Source organism: Triturus cristatus, chromosome 1_2 (genome assembly GCF_964204655.1).
Source record: "Triturus cristatus chromosome 1_2, aTriCri1.1, whole genome shotgun sequence".
Taxonomy (NCBI): Eukaryota; Metazoa; Chordata; class Amphibia; order Caudata; family Salamandridae; genus Triturus; species Triturus cristatus.
Genome location: NC_140580.1, coordinates 452,483,497 through 452,511,224, shown reverse-complemented (window position 1 = coordinate 452,511,224; position 27,728 = coordinate 452,483,497). Strand labels below are relative to the sequence as shown.

The 27,728-nt window shown below is 43.1% G+C and overlaps 1 protein-coding gene across 1 annotated transcript in view; it reads right to left on the bottom strand.

Annotated features, from left to right (window-relative positions):
- Positions 1-16,310: 16,310 nt before the first annotated feature.
- Positions 16,311-27,728, bottom strand: part of CC2D2B (coiled-coil and C2 domain containing 2B) — a 1,427,481-nt gene continuing 1,416,063 nt past the window's right edge. The window contains 2 exon segments of the mRNA XM_085622020.1: positions 16,311-16,499; positions 26,338-26,512. Of these exon segments, the coding sequence (XP_085478146.1) occupies positions 16,311-16,499; positions 26,338-26,512 (364 nt within the window).

Below are 27,728 nucleotides of genomic sequence, written 5' to 3'. Positions count from 1 at the left end.
TTGGGGGCATTGTTTTTGCAGAGCCCAGAGAGGCTCCAAGTGCGGCATATGTGTTAAAGGGCACCGTGGTGCCCACACTCCTTTTCCCAGCTGCCCAGCACTTAGTGGGCAGCTGCAACGTTTAGGTTGTGCGCCCTGGTTTGCGCAGCCTGCGCAGGGCGCCCTGACATTGGGACACAGGGCGTCCTTGCCCCTACAAAGCCAGTTGGCCTAGGGACTGCCACAGATAGTGGCTATTGTGAGTTTTTGCGCCATTGTTCCTTTCCTGCACCTCTGAATGTGTTTATGCGTCATGTGCTTTGTTTTACACCTCTAAATGTATTTTATGCATCCTGTGTTTATGTGCTTAGACCCCTACAGGTAGAATGATACTTAGGTGGTTGTTTTCTCCTTAGTACAGGTGGTACTAGTAAGGTCCTAGTTCCCTGCGTGATATTCCTAAAGGTGGTTAGGGTTGCGTAGGTGGTACTTTCTGGTTACCAGTAGTTACTGGTTGTGTGCTATATGCTCTATTTTTAGTGCTACAGTGATTGTATGTGCTACGTTCTAAAATATTATTCCTACGTTCTAAGTGCTATTTCTAAAGAGTGCTAATTCCTGACAGTGGTCCATGTGGCCCTGTCCCCATATATATAATCCCTTGTAAATTCTGCCCGTGCCTGTTGGCACATTGTAAAGTTGTGTTTTTATCTAATGTGTTGTGTATAATACAAAGGTTATTTTTATATAATACCTTGTGTGGAGTTTCCTTTGTGGTGGGCCTTGGGTGTTGTTGCTGGGTGCGTGCGCAAACGCTTTACACATCGCCTCAGGGATAAGCCTGTCTGCTCGTGCCAAGCTACCAAGGGGGTGAGCAGGGGTTATCTTTGGCGTGTAACTCCCCAGCCCTGACTAGAGTGGTGGTTTCTGCCTGACTTTGGCGCAAGCCTTAGCCAACCAGAAATCCCATTTCTAACAGCCCCCCATACTCCTGCCCCATAGGTGGCCACAGATAAACATTTAGATATGTAAAGGGTTTTAAGGTGCGCACCAGGTTTTTGACCCAGCTTACCACAAAAACGAAAAAGACCTTCTATGGAGCGGGTAGCACTCTGGACTCGAGCCTTCATTAGTGGGGCCCAACTTAATTTGCTATTGAAAAGATTTCCAAGGTAATTAAAATTTTCCACCTTTTCAATAGTAGAGTGATTCACCAAAAATTTTCTTGGTTTTGTCCCTTTTGGACCACAGACCATTGCAAAGGATTTTCCAAAATTTACCTTCAGGTCAAGATCCAACATGAAGGTGTTAAAGGCATCTAGGCACACCTGCAAACTGTTTCCAGTGAGGGTCATTAAAACAGTGTCGTCTGCATATGAGAGTATAGGAATACTCCTACCGTTTACCTTTGGAAAATCACAACAGTGGTCCAACAAGTACTTCTCTAGTCCATTTGTGTATACTAGGAACAAGAAAGGCGCCAAAATGCAGCCTTGACGCACCCCCTCAGTTGAGGGAATAGGTTTTGTTGTTTCACCCCCAGGTCCGAATCTTATAGCCACGGACGTTGCTGCGTGTAATCTGCGGAGAAGTATCACCAGGGGTTCTTCGAAACCCATATCGTCCATCATCTGCCACAGCTTACTTCTACAAACAGTGTCAAAGGCGCTTGACAAGTCCATGAAGGCAAGGTAAATTGCAGAACTCCTTGCCTTCATGTACTTGCCAATAATTAGCGCCAAATTCAGACACTGCTCAACTGTCCCCTTCCCACTTCTGAATCCATACTGGGAATTCACAATTAGACCAACAGAGTCAGCCCATGTTTCTAATCTGGCCAAAATAACCCTCCCCAATAATTTACATGATGCATCAATCAAGGATATAGGGCGGTAGCATCGGGGGTCACACCTATCGCCCTTCTTAAAAATCGGCACCACCACTGCCTCCTTCCACGATACAGGGATACGACCAAGAACAACAGCCCTAAAAACATTCAGTAATAATGGTGCCCAAGCTTCAATATTATGTTTAAAAAAGTCCAAAGGGACAGCATCAGGGCCCGGGGCTTTTAATGATATGCCTTTCCTGAAGGCATATCATATGCCTTCAGCATATGAAGATGGTACCACCAAATCCCCTACATCATCCAACAAATCCGAAAGTAATAATGCTTTGGGATTAAAAATTTTACCAAAGTGAGCTTCCCAAGATTCACCAGTAATCTGCATCACTATACTTTCCTTGGTGTCACTTTTAAACAGGGGACGATTTACTACTTCCCAGAAGAGCCTACTATCTTTTAACTCAGAGGACTTCTCTAGATCGTCCCAGGCACGATTTTTCAACTCCTGCTTCCTCTTTGTGATGGCCTCTTTATAAGCCCTTCTGGTCGATCTTATCAGTTCTTTATTTCTTGGTTTTTGTATAAGGGCCGCTTTTAAGGTTTTATGCGAGGCAGAGCATGCAGAGTCAAACCATTTAAAACACCTTAAATTCTTTTTCCCCACCGGTTTTTTAAGGTGCTCAGCCACGTGCCCACATAATTTTTCAAAACTCCCAATGACCTTGTCTGAGTCAGACGTCGGCGACAGGCATGATTCGATCTCAGTTTTACAAACATTCAGAATCTCTGCCTCAAGGCCTACAGCATTTATTTTCCCCCACTTCATAGTGACTCCCTGATTTTTATTATATGTTATGGGTTGCTCCCAAACCAAATGTTTCCTACTAGCAGGAGCACACAAAGATAGCATTAAAGGGTTATGATCGCTTACAGCACTTACTATTACCTCAAGCCTATTAACATAATGAAGAAAGTTACTGGACACAAATACAAAATCGATAGTACTCATTGCACCTCTTGTTCCCTGAAAGGTTGGTATTGGCGATATGTTTGGGGCAGCCCAGGGCTCTACCATGCATAAATCATTTAGAACAATGATATTATTTAAAGCGTCCCCCTGGGGCGTGTGTTTAAAATGCATCAAGGGCTGTTCGTTTAGGTCATCGATGCCACAAACATTGGAGCCACCAAATTTGCACAATGTACAATTAAAATCACCAACCCAAATAACTACTAATAAAGGTCGATCACTACGAGCCTTACATATTGCTTCCTCCAAACTCTGAATTGTAGATACATCATTTCTATCAAAAACATTATGGTACCAATTAATTAATAACAAAGGCTCTGGGAACAAATTTTCCAGCAAGAGCAACTGGTACCAAGGAGTATCCACTATTTTTGAGGTTATCAAGTTCTTTAGTTTGATGGAGAGAGCTGTCATTATCCCACCCCTTGCCCTCCCAGCTGGTGATGGGACCGCCAGAACATTAAAAGATTGAAAACCATCAATTTCCCCACCCGCTCTGCTCCATGTCTCCTGAAGGCACAGGATATCCTGACCACCCACATGCTCCAGCCAAGCTTCGTCCTTCATTCTACCCGCAAGACCTGCAATATTCCATGAGATTAGACACAGCCTAGGTTCCCCTAGGCTATCGTCCACAGACTTTTTTGGAGTTGCCAGGTCAGGCCCAGTAATTGGTGGGTTTAGCTCACAGGCTAAGTTACTGACAGTCTGAGTGTCCGAAAGCATATTAGGTTGTGCATTGTGGTCGAAGGCATCCACCACCTGATTATCCTTCTGCCTTGTCCCCCCGTTTTCCCCCATGGCCAAATCTGTGGTAAATGGAATGCTTTCCTTTTTCTTGTCTAATGGTCAATCTAAACCCTCCATTCCCACCAGTGGGTCAAATCGGTTTCTTAATGGAATATTATTATTTGGCATCCACCCTAGGTATTCCTCCCCCTGAAATCTCCTTCTTGATTGGTCATAGGGGATTTGCCCAAAATTTTTGAAACTTGTTGGCCCCATGAGAGATCCATCACCCTGGTGCCACAAACCAGGATGATTTTGAGAGGGTCGAGATATAGTATTAATCTGTGTCCATCCAGAGTAACTATTACCCTGCAATCTCGACCCAGGGAAGCGATGGTTAAGGGGAACATGATGCAGGTTGGGATAAAAATATTCAAGACCTATACATTGAATATCCCCCATTCTAGCAAACCTTGCTTTGTTACAGATTAAGTCCTTGACCCACCTGTCCCTAAAATTAATTAGGATACAGTCCCCCTCTAGATCCTTTTTGCTTGGACCAACCCAAGGGACCCTTCGTACATTTAATATTTTTGTAACAGAGGCTGGGGGGAGTGGTCTATTGTTGTTGAGACAAAATATAACTTTATTTAATAGGTCCTGATTTGATTCATGTTTATTTGGTGCGACCACCGGGACACCTGTCAGGATGGCCATAAAAGGTGCAGATTCGGGGCGTATATTCACACATATTAGTTTTCTTGGAGGTGCCATTTCATCCAGAACTAATGGGCCGCTCAGTGGAGTTAGTTTGACTTCAGATGAGGCTACTGGCTTAGATGTAATTAAGCTCGGTGCTGCTGCTATAGCCATGATCGACATTGACTGAGAGCCCTCGTCAGCCACCAATGCAGGTCTAATTGGGACTGATTGTACAGGGGTTCGCTGGGAATCAGCAGAAGCAATAGGCTGGGGTGCATTACTTGTATTTTGAGTAAAGGTTTTGTGAGCCCCCTTCTTTATTTCGATACAATTCCCCAGGGCCTGAGGGAGTTTGCTATTATTAGCCAAAATTTCCAGCGAATGTGTGTTAACTGATATTAAATGCTCTAATTGGTCCAATTTTAGGTTAACAATTTGTGTTCTCTCTATAAGGGGCGTCAAAAGACTTTTTACCAGCTTCTCAATATGTGTTAACAAATCTTTATTATTATTGTTTTGGCAGCAATGAGTCAGATAACCGGGGTCTCCCATTCGTGTTACCCTTCCCTTCAAGTGACCTCCCCCTCTTTTACGTTTACTAATTTTTGTGGCTTCTTGAACAGGAGCCGAAACTTTGGGTTGTAAGGAAATGGGGCCCAACAAGGTCAAATTAGGGTGTTGGATCCCATCCCCAATATTACTCAATACAGAACAATCTTCTATTGGACCGTTCACTACATCGCCCATAGATATTTCTTGATTATCTGGAGTAACGGCTAGATTTGGGCTGGCTTCCAAGTCGTTTACTATGCTCTTTTCGGGAGTGACCACAGATGCAAACCGTCCCAGAGATGAACGTTTCCCCGTAACTAAATCCAAAGACAAACGCTTTTCAGTAAGAGCAATTTCTTTATCTAATATCCCCGTGGCACGGGTAATAAAATCATCTAGAGTTCCAGTGGCTTTAACACTACTTGACTTTACTGTGACCCGCCTACCCTTTCTTAGTGATGAGGACATCATAAGACTAAAAAGTAAGAAATAATGTGAACAATTTAAAATATAAATTAGATAAAAATTTAAAACTTCAATTACACACTATAACTACATTAAATATCTCATACTAAAACATACTATGAGTCCTCGAATCCCGAATGTAAGAGAAAGGGCCCGGCCCGTCCCTGTACGTCCTTGGACGGCCTTAGACGGCCCGCCCTTTGCCCGGGCTTAGCCCCGGGCGCTCCCGCGCAGCGGGGACAATGTCCCGCAATAAACTGTAGCGTGGGCGGGGCAGGCAGGGAGAGCGACCCAGGTATTGCGGGTCTGGACCTCACGCAGGGACTCCTGGTACACTGAGTCCCTGCGGGTCAGCTCGCAGCCCTGTGGTCCCGTTTACGCGCACACAATCGCGCCAGCTGCACCGCTGTTTATTCGTGAGAGGCACAGGAGGCAGGCAAGCCCAGCAGCAATCAAAGAAGCCCAGCAGGAGTCCAGAAGGCAAAGGCAGCGAAGCGGGACCCGCGAAGCGGGTCCGGCGAGGAGTAGCGGCAAAGAGGTATGTCCAGGAGCTCTCCGCTAGTGATTTTTAAAACAAATGGTGATCCCAACGATTTCCACCGAGGTATCTGCACTTAATAGCTGTAGCGTGGGCGGGGCAGGCAGGGAGAGCGACCCAGGTGTTGCGGGTCTGGACCTCACGCAGGGACTCCTGGTACACTGAGTCCCTGCGGGTCAGCTCGCAGCCCTGTGGTCCCGTTTACGCGCACACAATCGCGCCAGCTGCACCGCTGTTTATTCGTGAGAGGCACAGGAGGCAGGCAAGCCCAGCAGCAATCAAAGAAGCCCAGCAGGAGTCCAGAAGGCAAAGGCAGCGAAGCGGGACCCGCGAAGCGGGTCCGGCGAGGAGTAGCGGCAAAGAGGTATGTCCAGGAGCTCTCCGCTCGTGATTTTTAAAACAAATGGTGATCCCAACGATTTCCACCGAGGTATCTGCACTTAATAGCTGTAGCGTGGGCGGGGCAGGCAGGGAGAGCGACCCAGGTGTTGCGGGTCTGGACCTCACGCAGGGACTCCTGGTACACTGAGTCCCTGCGGGTCAGCTCGCAGCCCTGTGGTCCCGTTTACGCGCACACAATCGCGCCAGCTGCACCGCTGTTTATTCGTGAGAGGCACAGGAGGCAGGCAAGCCCAGCAGCAATCAAAGAAGCCCAGCAGGAGTCCAGAAGGCAAAGGCAGCGAAGCGGGACCCGCGAAGCGGGTCCGGCGAGGAGTAGCGGCAAAGAGGTATGTCCAGGAGCTCTCCGCTCGTGATTTTTAAAACAAATGGTGAGTCCTAAAGCCAACAAAAACAAATTCAGCAAAGCAGGAGGGGTGAGAGCAAAATGTTTGTGGGGGACCCTGCAGAGAGGGCCAGGTTCAAAAGTAGGGGGCTCCCATTGTTGACTGGTTCGGCTAGGGATGAATCACCTGCCATTCGTCATTCTAGTGTGGAACAACAGGCAGAATCTTCACTGAGTGCCAAGCCTCCCTTTACCACTGGTGGTGGCAAAAAAGTTGTCATACCCAAGAGACTACATGATTGCGTTGGAGCAGTGTACCTTCAACAGGTTTTATTGATGTGAAACCAGTTTGTTTTTCTCTTGCATTTAATTTCTTTCCAAATGTTACTATTGTGTTTTTATTATTTTTTATTTGTTTAAGAGGGATGATGTGTAGTGAAGTCTTAGCACTTTTACCATGTGACTGTGTGAGGTGATAGCATATAGTAAATAGAAAGAATATATATGTAAGGCTGCTGGCTGTTATAGCAGTTTGACTCACACCTCTTGCTGCTGACAATACACTTAGTTTCCTCATATGGCCTCTTGTCATCGTTTCCCAGGTATGCAAAAATTGGTGAGCAAAAGGTTGCTGGTCCCACAGGAAGAGTAGAGTTGAGAATTCTACTTCATAAGCTTTGTGGTCCCAAAGGAAACCAGCAGGTTCAGGTTCAGGTTGGTATTGGATCTCACAAACATGAACTTTGGATATCCAACCTCACTTACAGGATGGCCATTCTCTAGCTGTTAAACCCCTGGGGTGTCACACATTTTTGTCATGTCTTTATCGCCAGGACACATATTTCCCTGTGTCCATCTGGAAAACTCACTGAAGATTTCTCCATTCGCTGTGTGTGGCGTGCAACTCCAGGGTGTGGTGTTGCACTTTACCTTTAATACAGCCCCCATGGTTTTCACCAAGGAATGGTGTTGATGACGTGTTTGCTGCACCCCGACTGCAGTACAACTGATCTTACTTAACAGATTCTACAGGTTCACTGAACAGGGCTGCCAGTCAGGTTACAAATATTTTGCAGGTTTGGGGAGCAGACAGATTGTGCTAATCTTACAGATTTAAGACAACAGTATGTTTTAAATGTCGGTTTGGAAATACAATTATTTTATCCACACACATCAGCTTGTCAGTCTAGGAAATATGCACATTTTGCTATCAAACACAAGCTTTCAATTTTACACAAAAGTCATGCAAGGGCCAACCAATATCCCATGAATTCTCATAATATGCCAAGGCTAGCATTTTGCCTGGTATAGGTAGGTTGTATGTCGAATATTGTTAGAAAAAAATTATCTCACAGAAATATTGTCAACTGGTTGTAGATTGTTTTAGTATTAACTCCAATAAGGCTGTATTTTTTAATCAATATTTAGGAAACAGTATTTACCACCAATACACCTTGCCATCATATCATGGATGCCTCCAGCATGAGCAGAATTGCTAGCAATATGCCACTACCAGCATTTCAGCTGATGTAGGCACAATTATGCCATGGATGCCAAAACATGTCAAGAATGACCACGAGTATGCAGGACGAGTATGCTATGGATGCAGCAGCATACCAGAAATTAACCTCAATATACCAGGACAATACATTTCATCAAGGGTTGACACAATCATGTGATTGATACACCCAATATGGCTAGAATTTCCACAAGTGTCCATGGCCAAATTTGTTCCAGGGATTGACGCCATCATACCATGGATGCCCTGTCTATCATAAATTACTACCAACATGAACCAGTTTTCGTTTTTCAGGTTTGGGCACCGTCATGCCTGCTCACGCCCTCACACAGACGCACACACTCACCCATGCACACCCCATACAAGTGTTTTCTTCTTTTTTACTTACCCTCCGGTGGCTCCCTGAACATATACCACTTCATTAACATGCACTGTCTATTTTACTCCATTTCCCTACTCTACACAGCACCCACTCACATTTACGTTCACATGTCAGACCTCCAATCACATGTACAGTATGATTCACAGAGCAGGGCCTGCAAGACCCTGTTCTGTCAATTTCACTTTTGGGGTGACACCAGTGCTGCAACTGGAGAAGGAGCTGAGACATGAAGCTCTCCACTACAGACCTTTGGATCTCATGTGTTGGCCGTTCCTATACAAAAAAGAACACTACACATCAATGCTCTAAACACCCAAACTGCATAGGTCTTCTTGTCTGAGCATGCATCACAGACTAAGAAAAGATGCACAGTTTGCATTTTCTTTTCTTTACTGTCAATCCTGAGAGTTGGGGGCTATGTGCTGCACAACTTCAGACCTTTAGAGTAATGGGGTAAAAAGGAAGGATCAGCACCCGAATGGCGTAATTGGTGAGACACTCTGGCAAACAGTACCTGGAAGCGAAACATGAATGGAGATAAAGTTGAATCTTCATAAAATGACCCCACATACCATGAGGACATTGGACTTGCATATGAGGTTGAAGATAATTCCTCTGGCCACTGTAACTTTTAAGTGGGCATGAAGTAACCTACAAGGCTCACCCCCCCCACCCCCTTTGCAATTGTGATGATAGTATTACTAATGAAACCCGTATCCATTTTTGTTCCGCCTTGTGTCTTCTTTCTTTGGAGAATTGAAAATGAGACTCAGAAAGAAGTTATAAACTTATAAACTTTCCAAAGGATGTATTATTTTTATGGGCGATGTATTGGAAGAAGAACAGTGGACACATGAATTAATTTGGCACTTTTTACAACCATTCCAGCCACCGAGAAAGGTAGATCGGTTTTCATTGACAGTCTAAATGAGGTTACATTTACTCCTGCACTTCAGGTGATAACGACAACCTTTATCATTTTCTGTAACCAGTGCGGGTAATAAAGCCTTGTCTACAACCTCTGAAGATTTGTTGAGAATGACGTTAAGGTGCCTTCAGGGTTCAGTCTTTATCCCAAAAAAGATGACAGGTTTGCCTATTAGTTGTAATTGCTTGAAGTTGCCTAAGAATTTGCACATGCACTCCTGAATTGAAAATGATGTCCAAATAGCTAATGATTAGTGGAGCTTTTCTGCACTTCATCCTGTCAATTTACAGTCATGATCCCCACTAAACTTCTCAGCAGACTTGAAGTGTCACCTCCAGAAATACTTGTGTTGGAACAAGAGCCATGAATTGTCACCCTATTCAGTGCCTAATTTGTAACAAAATAAGTTCCAGGACTCTCATCAGGAGGCCACTGCAGCTTGCACCACACATTGCCCTGCCCAGCGCTGCCAATAATAGTAACAACGCAACTACCAATCATCACACTTCTACAAGTGTGACAATTCGGAGTATTTCAGGCCCCCAAGGCTATAAGAATGGCGGCAGTTAATAGTATTGTTTTCAATGTATATTGAATTAATAATTAACTGTTGTTGTGCTCATCTCTAAATAAACCGGACAGCGCCACCTTGTGGCAGACTGTCACAAGCCCTGGTGTTGACAATTAAGTGCTGGTGCCATGTACCGGAAACCACCGTCTCAAATTAAGACTGACCCTACTGCTTCAGGAAGGAGGTTTTCAGAGAATGAGGATTCTGAATATTCGGAATACTGTGCTATTTTGCTAAATGTGCTATTCCATCTTAAAAAATGGGCAAACGAATTCAAGAGAATAACTTTCCATCAGACATGTTTTTGCCAAAAATATTCCACGACAGACAATATTATGGCACTTTCCATCCTAGCCCAGAAAGCACGTGGGAATAATTTGAAGAAACTGTTGGCATGCTTCATCGATTTCTCTACTTCCTTCGATAAAGTATATAGATCCAAGCTGTGGGCTAAACTGGACTTATGGGGGATAGATTATGGCCTATTAAAGATCTTAATTGACCTCTATAGCGACACCTGGATAAAGGTTAAACTGTCAGATGGCTGATGCCAGAAATTAACACCATCAACTGCTTAAAACTAAGTTGCATACTGGATCCGACATTATTTGGTTCATATATTTCTGACCTTTTAGTTGGACTTCAACAGGATAGGGGTGATTCACCCAAATTGGCTAACAACGTCCTGTTTATGGCATACGCTGATGACTTGGTTATTTTTTCCACCACACAGATCATCTTACAGGTACAACTGACTAGGGTGCACAACTTCAGTGTTAACTATAATCTGCAGATTAACATCAAGAAAACAAAGGTAATGCCATTTGGATGTCAAAAGTAGATATACATCTGGTCTACAGGCCCTAATAAAATTGAGCATGTGCCAAATTATACATGCATGGGTGTCATAATGGACAATAAATTAAGCTGAAGCGCTCATCCATTATATTTGCGCCCCATACAAACTCTGCAATCATTGGATCAATAAAGTGATTTGCATTAAAATATGGAGGGGCAATGGCACCAACATTGATTTCTTTCAACTCTTAATTAGGCCCAAGCCCTTATTTATGGCTCAGTGTGATGGACTTTATACACAAGGTTAGGGATCACGGGTGGGAACCCTAGGAGGGTAGAGAGGTCGTCAGTGAAGGGGATTGAAGGGATACGTCCTCTCTGGTTTGGTATCACTGGGATCACTGAACGAAGCGCTATCCTAGTGTTAATACCTTAATTGTCACAATTGGCGTTTGGCGTCTTGGGGACTGCACTATGAAGCATGTCACCACTAGAGTGAGTGAGAGAGGGTTGTATAAAGTAAAGGGTCTTTTTCCCTTCCCACCCACAAAAGTGGGTGTGTTGCCACCCTGCGTACTGACAACCACCCCCATTTCTTCACCTTTTCCAAAGGAGCCATCCTGGTTCCAGAGCGGATGCTTGTGTGTTTTTCAGTGTGTTGGACTCCAGACTTAGAAACTAATGTTTTGTATGGCATCAGGAAGTTATTTAACTTATGTAACTCAACGATGCAAAGGCAACTAAGAATCCAGTATGGAATCAAATCTGTTTATGCACTGACCACTATCGCTCACATTAATTAGTTTAAAGACATCTGGCAGATTACGATATTTTAAAATTTTACATTTTAAAAGAACTGTTAAATCTAGACACTGAAGCACCACTTGCTGAACATTTTATGAAGGACCTCTTGGCCAAACACAACTTGTCGGCTTTAAATGGTTTGTGCATAATGACAAGGGCTGCGCTGAAGCTTATATTAAAACAAGATTTAAGAACTTTCTGCTGAATATTAGACATTGAAAGGGGCCACAAAATATAAAAACACCAAGTATATCCTGGGATCCTATATGATACTGTGACAACCTTATTTAGATTTGAACAAAAATGTGGAAAAATCATTTTAATGTTTTAGACTTTTTTTTTATCTACCTTTCGATCAATTTGACGGATTATGTAAATTCCCCCGAGAGCCATCAGTGTGTGCCAGCTTTAAAATTTGGAGTAGGAAACACTGGAACATATTTTCTGTTTATGCCCAAAACTGATGGATCTTCACAGGAAATACATGAAACCACTTTTTTAAGCTTCTTTTTAACAATGTACTCCTACATTTATTTATTTGTAATATTGTATATGTTTTTTAACAAACTGGGACAATAAAGCGTTTTATTTACTGTGCTGAGTAGTACTATTCATTCAAAATATTACATAACAAAATATCCTACACAAAGCTGAGGACACCCCATGGCTTAAGGGGCTGAGAAGCTCTTTTAAAGGTACAGGTTGGCACTTCACATACACCTACCAGAAAGTACCTGTAATGTGCTCTTCTATTAAACCATGTCACATGGCCCATGGAGACATCGTCGTCTTCTCTAAGTTGGCATGAGCACGCTGCGGCTTGCCCACTGCTTTGCACACGTTACTTCACTACTTTATTTTTGCAATAATTTCTATGGCTGATTTCACATGAGAACTCGTCGCTGTGTTCACTCTCTGCGGGTTTCTGGGATTTTGACTGAACATTACGAGCAAGGTTGAATAACAATGCCCCTTGTTATTTTGTTCTGGCCAGGCCTTAGCCCTTAGACAAAACATAGCGATGTAGCTGTTGTTTGGGACAACGTACTTCGGTTTTATTGGAATACACAAATAGGTAGCACACACTTGGAGAGGGACCTTTCCAGGGAGAAGAGCGAAAGCACCTCTGATGTAGATCTACCATCTATAGGCTAAGGCATGGGGTCTGCTGACAAAGCCCAGAGATCTTCTAACACATAATAATACTGCTTCTTAGCAAGGGGATGGAGGTTAGGCTCTATTGTCTTTTCATGATGACATCTCCCTTCATGATATATGGACTAGCTGCTATGCTGACTGTATTTGTACTATGCATTTTCCTGCTTGTTGTGGCACGTATACTGCATGTGAGGGCACGTTAGTTAAAAAATATATTTTTTAAACTGTTTTGTGTCTCTGTCAGATCTTATTGTGGATAAGTACAGGAGTGAGAGTGAAAGGGTGTGTCTTGCTACTGCGATTCCTGAGAGATCTGGGAGTGTTGTGTTCTGGGGTGTCTAATCATTTGTTTCTCTGTGAGTGAGTAGGAGACCAAGTGAGACACTATAGCTAGTCGGTTCTGGGCTCATGGGTACTAAGGTGGTAAGAAGACCCAGTCCCTATACAACAAGGTCATATAATCCTGCGCATAGTTCTGTTTTGGGGAAGAATCCCTGCAACAACTAGACACTCAAAATGTTTCACCTCACAGAATTTAGAAGGAATCAAGGCCATATTCAGCACTGGATAACACACTGACAACAAATCCTGTATGCGTCACCCCGGTGCAGTCTGGGTGACGTATGTTACTCTGGAAAGATGTGTATATGTCCCTCTGGTAGAAGATGAAAAGAACTGTGCTGAATTGGGAAACATTGTAACCAAATGTGCTTCATTCTGTCATTATTTACAGTGAAGAAACAGCTATGAAGGCCAGTTTAGCAATTGTGAAAACAACATCTCACAAGAATCACGTGGCAAGGGCATATAGAGGATTCACCAAGGTGTATCTGTTTTGTTGCAACTAGGTAACTTGGCATGTGACTTAGCTGCCTGTGATGTAGCAATGCGACTTCCAAAAGGAGCTTTGACATTCAGGGTATTAAAAAAGATTTGGGTGTCCGACAAGCACACTATAACAAGCCTCACTGTTCAAGCAAACATTCATTGGTAACTATTGACAATCAAAAGGCATTAGCAAATACACAAACTGAGCCACATCACCAAGGGAAAATCCTCCCACATTCAAAAACCATTTGACGCAGAAGTAAGTGAATTCACCAACCTCATTGACTGTTTGATGGCTACTGAGGAAGTACTTTCATCAACAAAATTCCAAAGAAACTTAGGTAATGTTACTTTGGAACCCCTTGCACAGGGAACATATTTATCAACACTTCCTTTCCCAGTTTCCTCGCCAACAACACTAAGTATGACAACTGTGCCAACAGCCTGGTAGTGTTCTAGGGAGGCAGCAATTGCTGGAGTGGCAGGTGAATAAAATATTCAGTGAAGTTACCTTTCAAATTCGGAGGTTAAGAGAATTTCTGCCCCTCATTTCTGTGAAACTGCACGACAGAGTTGTTGGACTAGTGCTAATTAAAAAAATTAATTACTGTAACTCAGATTACCTATGACTGCAAAGGCGATTAGGCCTGCTGCAGAAGTTACAGAATGGGAGCACAGCAGGCAAAAAGGCATGATACAAGGGTTAATACTTACAGAATCTGAGCTCCTTATACTGACTTATTATATAGGAACTGTGAAAAGTGCAAATGTTGTAGGGGCATATTATCAAGCACGGTGTTAACATTATAGCCGCTTTGGCGGCAGAAAACTGCCACTAAAGCGGTGATAATGGGCTTGATAATATGCCGCAGAGAATTCCAATAGAAGCCCATGTTGACACCAGAACATGGGCTTCTATTGGAATTCTCAAGGGCATATTATCAAGCCCATTATCGCTGCTTTAGCTGCAGTTTTCTGCCGCTAAAGTGGCGATAATGTTAACGCCGTTTCTTGATAATATGTCCCGTAGTATGGTAAGTCAGCGTAAACTGGTGTGAATCAGTACCTGAAGGTGCTTCTTTAGATATAGCTGTGCTATGTAAGTGCTAGACTTAGGGTCTCATTAGGCTGGTGGTTGGATGTGCGTCCAACTGCCATCGCTGTGGGTAGGAACCGTCCGACAATGAGTTTGAGGTCCTGCCCGCCCTATTACGATATGACCGCCGTGCAGGCGGTCGTAAAATGCTTTTTTCTAATGTGGCTTGTGCTGTGGCCTAGGAAAAGGGCCACATCACAAGCTGCATTAGAAAAAAACATGTTATGCACATCCATGCACTGCATGCCAGGCACCATGTGGTGCCATATGATACATGGATGTGTGAGGAGGCCCTACATGTGCCCCCAGGCCACTAAGCAGTGGCCATGGGGACGATGAGCCCTGGTTGGGGCCCCCAAAGTCCCTTTCTGTTTGCCTATTAATGGCGATGGAACCGCCATGAACAGGCAGTCGGAAAGGGATATCTTAATCATTAAGGCGGTGCCTCAGCAGGGACCGCCTCCATTGTAGGGATTAGAGTTTGACCGCTGCCCTAATGGGCTCCTTGAGCCTGTGGAAGGTGGCTATCTTCCCCCTGACCTAATCGCTCCTACCGCCGGTATTGTAATTTGGCAGTCGGACCGATGACCTGAATGGTGGGTGTACCGCCACTGACGGCCTGTCGGTGGCGGTCTACCCGATATCAAAATGAGGGCCTTAGTTTCTGCACGGAGAAGGCCATTCCTTACATCACATTTGAAGAAGACCAAGTGCCGCATTTGATTCCATGGGAATTTCAAAAATCATTCCTTTTGATAGTAAATGTTATGGCAATGTCTATAGCGGCCTCTGATACTATTGCAATTCAGAATGGGGGTATGCCAAACCTTTCTGTCTCTAGGCCACTTCCTTTAATGGGGACTTTCTTAAAGTGATACTTCTTGTACACCTGCAGGTCATCTATGCACCATGAACACACCCTGATTACTTTGAAGTAGCTTGATCACTCAAAACCATTTCCTTGTTAGCATTTCCCATCTGGATTCCTCCCCTCCCACTCTGACCCTTCTGAAATCATCTTAACACTCTGAATTTTTAACCCAATCGGTCAATCTTCCTCCCACTTTTACATTCTTTCTTCACTAGCTTTTTAAAACAAAAAACAAAATACTCTCCTTCTTTCAAGCAGGACTTGTTGCTTCTTCATTCAAGCTGGGCCCCATATTTCTTTTCAAGATGTTGTGTTTAGGTTCAGAAGTATTTACCCCAACCTCTTGCTGCCATGAGGACACCACTAACAACTTGAAAACTCTCGACGTAGTGTTTGGATTTCTAAAATGCTATGCGGAGTCTTCTATTTCTGGGATATTTCAGTTCCTTCGTAAGATAAACTAAAGCAAATTCTAGCTCAGTGTTGTTAATTTACTAAAGCCAGAGGACAGGGATGGATTTAACAATTAAAACAAATCTGTTGCTTGCCTTTTCCCCATGGTTTGTTGTAAACGAATATATATTTTGAAGTTTCATTGAGTAAAAGGGAAATAAGTTAAATCAAATTGCAAGCCAACGTTGGATAAAGGCACAACTTCTCTTAACACGGGAACAAATCTATTTTGTAATATTTAATCATCAGCCTGACAGCTATAACACAGTAATCTATTTATTAAAACAAGGGCAACGTGTAATGCATGCTCCCTATAGATTTCTTTCCAAACAGGTTTCTAATTTAGAGGCACCAGAGATGCCAGGTACACCCACACCGCTAGGATGTTGTTAGGGTAGGGGTAGATGTACACTGACACTGCAAACTCCGTGTGGGGGATTTCTGTGACGTGAATCCCGGTGTTATACACAGCCTGTGTAATCGTCGGTATATCTGTGTAAGGAAGGCGAAGAGGAAATCCGTCCACCTAGAAAACACGGAATACAAAACCGTTAGTATCAGACAGTAAACACCGCTGCATTGTAGCTGAATTATTCCATCATGAAATAGCGTTTAGAAGAATGACGTATGGCGCATTGCGGCGAAATACTTTGCATTGAATAAAAGGTAGACGCAGTCATGTTTTATTCACAGCACTCACAGTAGCAATGTTAATTCGGGTTTGTAAATAAGCATGTACGTTTCCTCCAAGCTTCTAAAATGCCATATCTATGTTCTGGCATTGTTGTCTGACTTGTCTGAGCACAGACCTGCCCCTCGGTGTATTATATTGGGCTAATAATTAAATCCTTTTAAAGCTCGTACTATATTTACCATGAATAGACTAGAGGTCTGAACATTTTTTCTCCATGAAAGGAAACATTATTGAGAAGAAGACAGAGAATGTTTGAAATACTGAAGCCCTTGAATCGCACGAAAAACAAACGGGTAAGCGTATAGTTGTGGATGGATGGATGGATGGATGGATGGATGGATGGATGGATGGATGGATGGATGGATGGATGGATTGATTGATTGATTGATTCTGTGGACATCATAAATAAAAAAACATGAGCTGAAGTGAAGCCAACAATGAATACTGACTAATTAATCTGTTTAGTTTTTACATTTCGTGAATACATTCTTGAAAGGCGATGAACAGTAATGAGAGACAGTAGAAACATGCAATTATGTGGCTGCTACCTTTAGCACATAATTATAGATTTACAACAGTTGCCAAATGATTGATATACTTTACAAAAAGAGGCTGTTTCTGACTGACATGGATGAAACTAATACTGCCAGAGAATGTGCTGCATAATATTTTATGCAAAATAATGTAGATAAGTTTGCCATATTATCCCTATGGCTCCTGCCAGTGATACAGCTCTATAGTGTGATTTTAAGCCTGTCATTATAATCACGGTTCCCTTTGAAACACAGGGTTTATATCGCTGCATTTTATGTAATCAAAGCACCCAAACATATAATTAATACATATATGATATCAGTCAGTCAAACAAACTTTATTCGTCCAAATTTTGACCATAAAAGCACATATATACAAACCATGAATAAAAGGAGTAAACACCATACAAATCATCATACAAAACAAAACTAAAAACTCATATGAGCAAATCCTATATTTGTCTTTCGAGCCCTCAATGATATGATTAGCCCATACAAAGTTAAACTACTGCAGTTTCATAAGCCTTGTTAAAGTGTATTTCTATACGATATTTATAACATACCCGCATAAAAACAGAGTTGCTCTACTACCCAACTAAGTAAGGCCCCTGCTAAAAAGCTCACCACCCCAAAACATATCAGAGATGAAGACAGCATTTGCAGGTATTTCAAAGCAGGCCTCACTTATGCAAAATTGCAATGTTTTAAAAGTGGTAAAATATATCTATTCCTAAATTCAGTATAAAATCCACACAAAAACATAAAATGTAAAAGATCTTGATCCGAAAAATCATCACAGGTACAAGGCTTTAAATGCCGTGGTTTAGAAAAGCCCTTTGGAAATGTAAGACACCAGTGGATACAATTAAACCTAAATCTTATTGGAAGAAAGCGATGGTGTATATTTTTCATATAAGACAAAAAAGGTTGTTCTAGGGCCCCAGACTTCAATATTATGTATTGCCTTATTGTCTGTTTTTTAAGTGCCATATTTTCCCTTTCCGACACCCTCCTTACTAGGAATTGATGTTTAATAGCTTTCAACTCTCCAGGATACATCTTTCTTGTATGTGTAAAAAGATCAGGACACCCTAAAATAGCAAGTTGCTGAGAAATGTAAGCTAACCAAGGTACCTCAGCAAACCTATCCAGCCTCATACAATCTTTTAATACACGTTGAGTCAGGGTAGGTGTGAGACTCGACCATGCTTTTAACTACCAAATTAGGGGAGCCACTGCTATCTAATCAGAAATGTAACCCTGCCCCAATTCTTCATGCACTATAAAAGACGGTGTACTGGGGAGGAACAGCTAAAAGCTTCTGCAAATATTTATTTTCAGCCACTTGCAGATCACCGGTCTCCTTATAACCCCATACTTCACTACAATATGTGGCCATTGGTAAACATTTCTCATTATAGATCTTCAAAAGTGGACACAAGGGTTTGCCCAATCTCTTGGAAAAGTCCAAGGTAGCTCCAGCTGCTCTAGACAGGGTATTTTTCTTAAGTGATCGTTGGGCCACCCATGACCCCTTTTCATCAAACAAAATCCCCAGATACGGAAATGTGGCAATATTTGTAAATTCCCCACCTTTATATACAAGCGTGCACTTTATCCATTTTGAATTACCCATATACATTTTGTGTGATTTAGAAAAATGTATGGACAGGTCGAATGAGATCATAAAATCAATGAAAGACTTTACAAGTCGTTTTAACCCTATTGGTGTCCTAGCTAGCATAACAGCTACATCAGCATATAAGAGAGCAGGTATATATTTAAAACCTGCTCTAGGGATGTCGTTACTAGCAGTTTTCAAGATGGCCCCTAAAGTTTTAATATATAGAGTAAACAAGACGGGGCCAAAATGCACCCCTCTCTCACCCCTCTATTCACATCCCAGGACTTTGTAAGGGAACCATTTTTGTTAAATCTGACAGAGGCAGTCGAATTTAAGCGGTACCAATGCAAAAATGCCACCAAATCGACGTCCATTCCATAATCTATTAGTATGGGCCATAGTCTTGACCTATTCACATGATCGTAGGCAGACGTTAAATCCATGGAAGCCATATACATACGACCCTTTTTAGCAAGTGTATATTTGCTGGTCAGCATGAGCAAGTTTATAATTTGGTCCAAAGCTCCCATGCCTTTTTTTAAACCCTATTGCAATTCTGAAATTACATTGGTGACATATACCCATGTTTTTAATCGATCTATATTATATATTTTCCAAGCTGTGCTGGTGTGGCTGCTACTTTGTCAGTCTTCTCTTGCATCTGCAGATGGAATGGGAGAGTAGGGCCAGGTCATCTGCAAAGTCCAGGTCATTGAGCTGCGTTTAAGGTGTCCACTGAATTCCATTTGCTCTCCTTAGTGTGAACTCCACATCCACGAGGAATAAACCAAGATCCTGAAGGCTAACATGGCGAGCACATCTACATTCACTCTTTCAAATGATGCACTGGAAGAGATTGAGACTTCACCTACCTGGGCAGTGTCATAGACAAGCTGGGCAGCACAGTAACAATGTCAAGGCACAAATCAGCAAAGCAAGATCGCCTTCATTCAGCAAAAGAAGATTTGGTGCTCAAAAGACCTAACGTTGCAAACCAAAATCAGGCTTTTTAATACCAACGTAAAATCGGTCCTTCTGTATGGAGCAGAAACTTGGAGGGCAGCTTTGATCACTCCCAGCTCAGACCTTCATCAACACATGTCTAAGGAAAATCCTCCAAATCCGCAGGCCAAACCCCATGTTAGAGATGGGTGTTTCTGGTTGTCAGATTATGCACCCTGTACAAGCAGGAACCACCACTTTAGTCAGGGTAACCTAGATACACACTAAAAGATAACCTGAGCTCACCCTCTGGTAGCTTGGCACAAGGCAGTCAGGATTATCGAAGGAGGCAATGTGTAAAGTATTTGTGCAAAACACACACACACAGTAACACAATGAAAACACCACAAAAATACTGCAGACAGTAATAACAAAACAGGTTATATTTTTTATGAGTAAAACAAGACCAACATGACAAAAATCCAATAAGTAGAACCGGAGTTATCAATTTTTAGAGATTAAAACAAATTATAGTACTTAGAGCCATAAAGGGCCAGCCAGGGACATCTGGATCACACTAGACCAGGGTAAATCCACAGTTCAAGCTGACCACAATGGTGGGCAGGTAGGCTAAAGGACTCACGCAGGTGCCAATTATGGATGCACCAATGTTCCCATGTTTAGAGTACGGAGTATATGCATTTTAGCCTTCTTAGCAGTGGTAAAGTGCCCAGAATCCTAAAGCCAGCAAAAAGAGGAAAAGACAAATATGAGGAGGAAGGCAAAAAGTTTGGGGATAACCCTGCAGAAAGGGCAAGGTCCAATTGTGGCCCTAACATTTTCTTTGAGTGGCGACCAGCCAATCAGATCCTTCAGTACTTTGGGACAAAAGGGCCAATGGGAGAAAAGCTCCCTTGGCCAATCACAAGGGCCTATTTTTTTTATTTAGAGTACTACATGAACCCTGCTGGACTCCGGAAAGACCAACTGTCCAGATATAGCTAACTTTTTAACCCCTTCAGGCCCAACCCAAGCACCTCTTTAAACTCAAATTTTTAGAAATCGGCTGAATGGATTTACACCAAATAATCAAAAGCACCGGTCAGATCAATCCAGTTTTGTTTCGTGTAGAGCCACAGCGCACAACCTGCGCACTTTTTTGCCACCCTCCAGGAGATAGACCCTTCATTGAAGGTGCCCACCATTTTTCTTGATGACTCTAGGCGTTTGATTCTCTTGACTGGCCGTATCTGTTCACACTGCTGGCCGGCTTGGGATTAAGTCTTCAATTAATCCAACTGATCAATCTCCCGTACTTAAAGCCCACCGCAAAGCTCTGGATCAATGGAGTGGTCTCCCCCCTCATTTCAAGTATTCCGAGAAATGAGGCAGGGATGCCCGCTCCCCCCATCCTCTTCGCCATAGCCTTAGAGCCTTTGGTGGCGCGCCTCAGGCAGCACCATGCCCACCAAGGCCTGGCCTTCACAACCCAGGTGATTTTGGTTTCGCTGTACGCAGATGATATTACTCTATTTGTTAAACACCCGGTGTGAATCTAGATCCACTGATCAGGGAGTTTATCAGATTCAGTGGATTATCTGGCATATTCATTAACTGGGCAATGTCAGTGAATTTCCCTCTCACGGAGGCCACCGCGCAGTTTTGCTCGTGGTTCCCCCTCCACTGGGCGGAGGGACCGGTGAGGTATCTGGGTGTATGGCTGTGTTGGGGCGCTTACGTTCTCTGGAGATCGAATTACAGTTGTTTGATGGAGTGGTTAAAGAGCAGTCTGAAACAGTAGGGCACCTGGCCATTGCTGAAATGGTTATATTGCCTAGAACATTTATCTGTTCCTAAATCACTTCCTCCCTCTCAGTAGCAGCTTCAAACGTAGGCTACAGTCGAACTTAATATCATTGGCATGGCCCAAAATCACCTGGGAGAGTTTGACGCTTCCTTTTGAGCAGGGCTGGTTGTGCGCACCAGACATGGACCTTTATTACAGCTGTGCACAGGCACAATTCGGGTTTTATTGGATGGACCCTACGGAGTTCATGGCACACACTTCGCCGAAACACCAGGCTGCGCCTTATCTGATGCACATAGTTCTGTACAGGATGCAAACTAGGCTGCAGTCCAGAGTGGATACAATTAGCTGCTCTGTATGGGCATGTCACCAGCTGCGCCGGAGGGCGCGGTTAAATGTGCTGTTTGCTCCCTCTATACCACTAATTAAGGACCCTGCCCTGCCTTTTCCTGAGGCGCGGGTACTTGTGATGGATTGCGGAGATTCCAGCTCACCACAATGGGTGATGAATGCCAGGAGGGTTATTACACAGCAGCAGGCCCTGGGAGATGCAGAGCTCAAGGTACTGGACAGATTAATTTATTATCAGCTTAGGGCACACTGCGCGCTAGCTTTGCCTCATTTCCTGTAGTGCCGGCCACATTACAGGCACTGAAGAGCTTTTTGAAAAATCCTTCCCCACTTAAATTGATAACGCGGCTGAACTCCGAACTGCACCGTATGGCTCTGGTGCTTGCTCCTAAGGCACTGCATGAGTGGGAGGTCCAGCTGGGCATATCCATACCAGAAGAACAGTAGACTTTCTGATGCGCCCAGACCAGAGAATTGTCAACCTAACTACAGGATGCGTCTGATACACTTTAAAGTTCTTCACAGACGTGTATAGGGCACCAGAATGGTTGTTTAAAGCGGGCTTGCTTGAAGATGGGCGTTGCGCCAGATGCTTGGCTCCCTGCGCGAATTTTCTGCACATCATAGGAATGCCCCGACATAAGTCGATATTGGGGGCTGTCTTTGATGCGATAGAGGAAATGGTAGACTCTAGGTTGGAGCGCTCCCCCTTGACTTCACTACTGGGGACGTCCCCTTGGACGATAGGAAAGGAATCTTGCTGCTCCTTGGTAAATGACGGGTGGCGACGTGCTGGGGCCGCTCCATCCCTCGGCTGGAGGATTGGCTCAGGAATACAGCGTATTGCCAGGGCCAGCTTGCAGCATACTGGGATCTAATGCCAGTTCTGGTGGGACCTAGAGATATTTTGGGTCCTTTGCAGATCGACCTACGACTGCGGGTGCAGATGGGATGCAGTACCCGCTCGCCCCCCATGAGCGATGATCTGATGCCGAAGTGACTGATGTCGCTTGTCATTGATGGTGCTCCCTCCTCACTGCTATCTCCCTTTCCCTCTCATCTCCTAGTTCTTGAGTTATGGAGTTAAAAGAATTGTCTTATATACGCGTGCTGAGTTGGTATAGTGCTCTGTTGCTAGAAGATCCTATGTAGGAAATGCAAGGAGCTCTTCCTCTTTGAACAATACTAACATGTTATTGTATTATTGCTACCTCCATTGTGTATTGAACTATATCTTCAATAAACAGAATTTAAAAATATAAATACATTTCTAAAAGATTCAATAATCAAAAGCACTATTTCTGCGTAAAGCGCTGCCTTTTTCCCTATTTTGTGTGACCTCTTTCAGCTGCTGTTTCTGTATCGGAGAGCACCATTTTATATGGAATGAATAACATGAAATCAATGCTTTAGCCCCCCCCCCACCCCACTTTTTCTTGGCCCCCGTTTGACAGATTGGTCCAAAACTTGCCATGCCCTTTCAAGCAGATTCATCAAAAGGCACCGAAGTGATGAGCAAAATAAAAAAAAACATTTTTCCCACAGAAATTCTGACTTAACTATAACTATACAGCGGCAACCGCCGCTCTGTAATATGGTTAGGTTTAGGCCTCCCTTTCCAGTGAACATCTTCCTGGTTTCATTCCTTTCCTCCAGTGTTGCACTGACTGAGAAGCCTGGTTTGCTTTGTTCTCTCCTGTTTCTGTGACTGCACGAGCTGGCTTAAGGCACAATCTGAGTTACACAGCATGTTAGTTGAATTTCAGGGCATTCCGCCAAAGTGTCTGCTTATTTTAGCAAAATGTGCCTCAAGATTTATTAACACCTTTACAGGTGCTATACTCTCATGAATAAAAGGAGTAGAAGACGGTTTAAAGGTACTTGAGTTCTAAAATGTCCACCAATAAAGCAATGCAGATGTTGCATAATCACACTTGAGGGTGCAAACCGCCATTATACATTTTGGTGAAGTAGGACATATATTTTTAGGAGGATATGATAAAATTGTGCTGTGGATGTGCCATCCCGGATATGAGGAACTGTTAAGTAGATGAGACAAAGTTTGGCTGGAGGGCACGACGGGATTTATCTTCTTTTATCTGCACAGTTCTTTAAAATGCTTTTCGTCGCAGTGCTGAGAATTGGTTTGTTCTTAGAGGATTGTATACTGTGAAAGAGAGAACGTGGAGATGCCAGAAAACAAATAATAAACAACTTTTCCCGTGTAAGTCATCATAGTGATTTTCCAAGGCCCACCTTAGAGCGTTGGAAGCAGGCGGCGCTTTAAGTGGAATAAGATAAGAAAGGTGGGGCTCCAAAGGGGGCGTGGACAAGACTCTCTGGGGCATATTTACAACAGAATGGCAGAGTGGGTTGTTATGCCACAATTGGAAATATCGTGCTACGACATTCTGAAAAAGCAGAGATACAGAATGCAGTATGCAGCACACACAGAAACAGCAAAAACGGGGAGAAATTAATCATTTCTCCTCGTTGCGCCAATTTAAGACCAGGTTTTCCCTGGTCTTATTTTTGGAGCTGCCCCATATGTACGCCAGCCTTGGAAATAGGGGGCAGCATCAGAACGCAATGGGTGGTGTGGCAGAACGCCCACTGCAACACCCATTGCCCGCCCCTTTCACGCTATGTGCTGCATGAAAGGGCGGCATTAAGCCACGTTAAGAGGTTTAACGCCGCCTTGTAAATAAGGCGAAGGGGTTATCGCCACCAGAACGTCAAAAAAAGTGATGTTATGGTGGTGATAAGCCATTGTAAATATGCCCCTCCCTATGTAGCTAGGGCCATGGGCTAATTCCCGTACATTAGAATCCTGTGGCAAAAAGTTTATTAATCGATTTTTTTTTTTTTAAATAAAAAAAGAATAACAGAATTAAAAAAGCAATGGCATATTTATTTAGCATTCACAAAACACTTATTTCACGGGCCATTTCCAGTAATCAATATGACAAGGTGTGTTTGGTAAAAATGTTGGAATTTTTTATCTTTTAAGTAAAAAAAGCAGCTGCTAATAATATTACAATGCACTACACACAACATACTGTTATTTTTGTGCGTCATGTTAAAGTGAAATGAAGGTTTTCTGACTTCTGTCGTTTATCTATCAACATCTAAGCTAGAGTCACTCACCATTTGAAGAGATTATGCACAATTATAATGCATAATAGCTTTCGAACCATACTTCCGCTCTGAATGTTAGATATTTTATTGTCTTCATTCCTAAAGAAGAATAAAGTGCTATTCGGCGAGAGAACGAAGGTGAAGGCTTAAAAGCACAAGGAACTAGCAGCAACCAGAGATGGTACAGGCAGATAGTGAGGGTCAGAAGCTACTAGGGCTGAGTGGTGTGGAGTAAGTAGTGATGGCCAGTAGGCCCCGGGGGTTAAGGTGCCATGAATACCTACACGTGACAACCTGCCCTCAGAGAGAGGTCGGCAGCACCCTTGGCATGTGCACACACACGTCTGTGGCCCCAGAGGAAGCGGGCGGGGACTCCTGTGAAGCTAGCAGTGAGCGCATGACGGTGGTAGAGTTTCAAACCTGCTCACAGATATACCTCAGAGGAGTTTGTGGCAAGTTGAAGCAGCGAATGTCTCTTGTGTCCACTCACTTTGGACCTGGCAAGGGAACTCCACCTCCAACATGTAGCTGGGAAGGTTTTACTTCTCACCCAGTCCACCACAAGTGGCAGTGACGTTAATATTGGCATCTCAAGAGGCTTCGAGAGAAATGTAGGGGCATATTATCAAGGACTGCATTAAAATTATCGCCGGTTTAGCGGCAGAAAACTGCCGCTAAAGCGGCGATAATGGGCTTGATAATATGCCCTGGAGAATTCCCATAGAAGCCCATGTTCACACCAGAACATGGACTTCTATTGGAATTCTCAAGGGCATATTATCAAGCCCATTATCGCCGCTTTACTGCCGCTAAACCAGCGATAATTTTTAACGCCGTCCTTGATAATATGCCCCGTAGTTTGTTCTCTTGTTTGCTTTGGTAGCACTTTTCCTGTGGTTTTTTAGGGAACGCTCATCTTTGACTCTCTCTTTCATATAAGTGGCAACTTGACAAAGTTAACACACCTTACAGCATTTAATATGTAATCAACATTGGTGCTTACTGTGATTGAATTAACAGCATACATGCTGTCTGCCTGCATGGCTTTTCCATGGATCCTATCGCTCGCCAGGTAATTCTGGTTACTCTCAGTATCTTCAGTTGCTGAAGGGTAAGTGTAGGTTATAAACATAGGCCACTGTGGTCAACACACTGCCTCATACTGTATCAGTATAAAGGATTCAAAAAGGTGGCACACTGTAAAAAGAATATCATGCAGGTGTAGTTTGCTATCTAGATACTACAGGCATCGTAATAAGTTAACCAAATACAAACCTTATAATCTTTTTTTAGACATTTAAATTCATATTCTTCCATACTGGCACTACTTCCAGAACTGAATTCCAGTTTGGGAAGGATTTTTCGAAATATAGCAATGCACTGTCGATTCCAGCGAGTTGGATGTTTGGCACGCCATTCCATTAATTTATTTTTTAATGTCCTTTCGACCCTGCATAAGCCGTGAAAAGAAAAGGTAAACTAAAAGTGGTCATATAACTGCTGTACATTTTAAAAGTCCATAAAAATCAAATTTCCCCTGTTCATTTTATATTCAGTTTATGCTTTGTGAGGACATATATGCAAAAAATGTAAAGCAATATTTTTCATAAGCAATAAATAATAATCATCATGTTGCTTAGTTACTGTTGCAACAAAGAAAGAGAAAGATGAGGTTTTTGTCCCAAATGCATCTAGGCCAAATCACAAAGCGAGATGTTTACTCGAGTTATCTTTACAACAGGCTCAGAAACACCCCACCTGCCCCATGTAAGGGAAGTTTAAGTAGAGCTAAGAATAGGAATTATATACCTACCCCCGCAATGTAGTGGTTAGTTGATATATAGCGTGCAATATTATTGTCATGCAATATGTTGAACGTGCAATAGTGACCCTCACCCTGGTTATTCTTAGCCAAAACTTGACTACTTGATGATGCAGAATAAAGCAACACCACGGTGATGTGAGATTATCATGAAAACAGTCAGAATAAAGAGGGGAAAGAGCCACAATTGTATATAAAATGTCCTTAAACACATTGGACCGACATTTGTCAGCATCAGACTACAAGTCTCTTCTAGTCGAACACCACCCATTCCCCATATGACCCAAATGTTCTTCATATTAATTACTCATCTCAGACGCCAAAGTACGTCTTTCACAACATATTTCTGTGATTCTGCATCATTCTCAGTTTTAGCCACAATTCTTTAGGTAACTGAAAATACATACCTTGAACAACTGCATCGACCTTTCACTGGCACAGCTCATCCTTGCCCAACACACTGCAAGATATGCCCTGATGGAATCTTCAGTATAACTACTTTCAAACCTCTTCTCCTGACCTAGTGACCATCTTACCATTTATTTCAACATTCTAGTACCAAAGCATTGCAACTCCAGAAAGCAATTCTCTTCAAAAATATTAGAATGTGCTGAGAAAAATCTGAAAGGGGACTGCACTCTCTGGAAACTATCCTGATCTCAATATTCACACCCTGGGCCTTCAGATGCCTGGCAACAGTGATTTCAAAATTCAATGAATGGTTGTCAAAAATTCAACATGATCCTCCCATAAAAACACATCAGGGCATATTATCAAGCCACAGCGATAATTATCGCTGAGTGCGCTTAGTGCACTTTTAATTATCGCCGGCTATCGCTGGAAT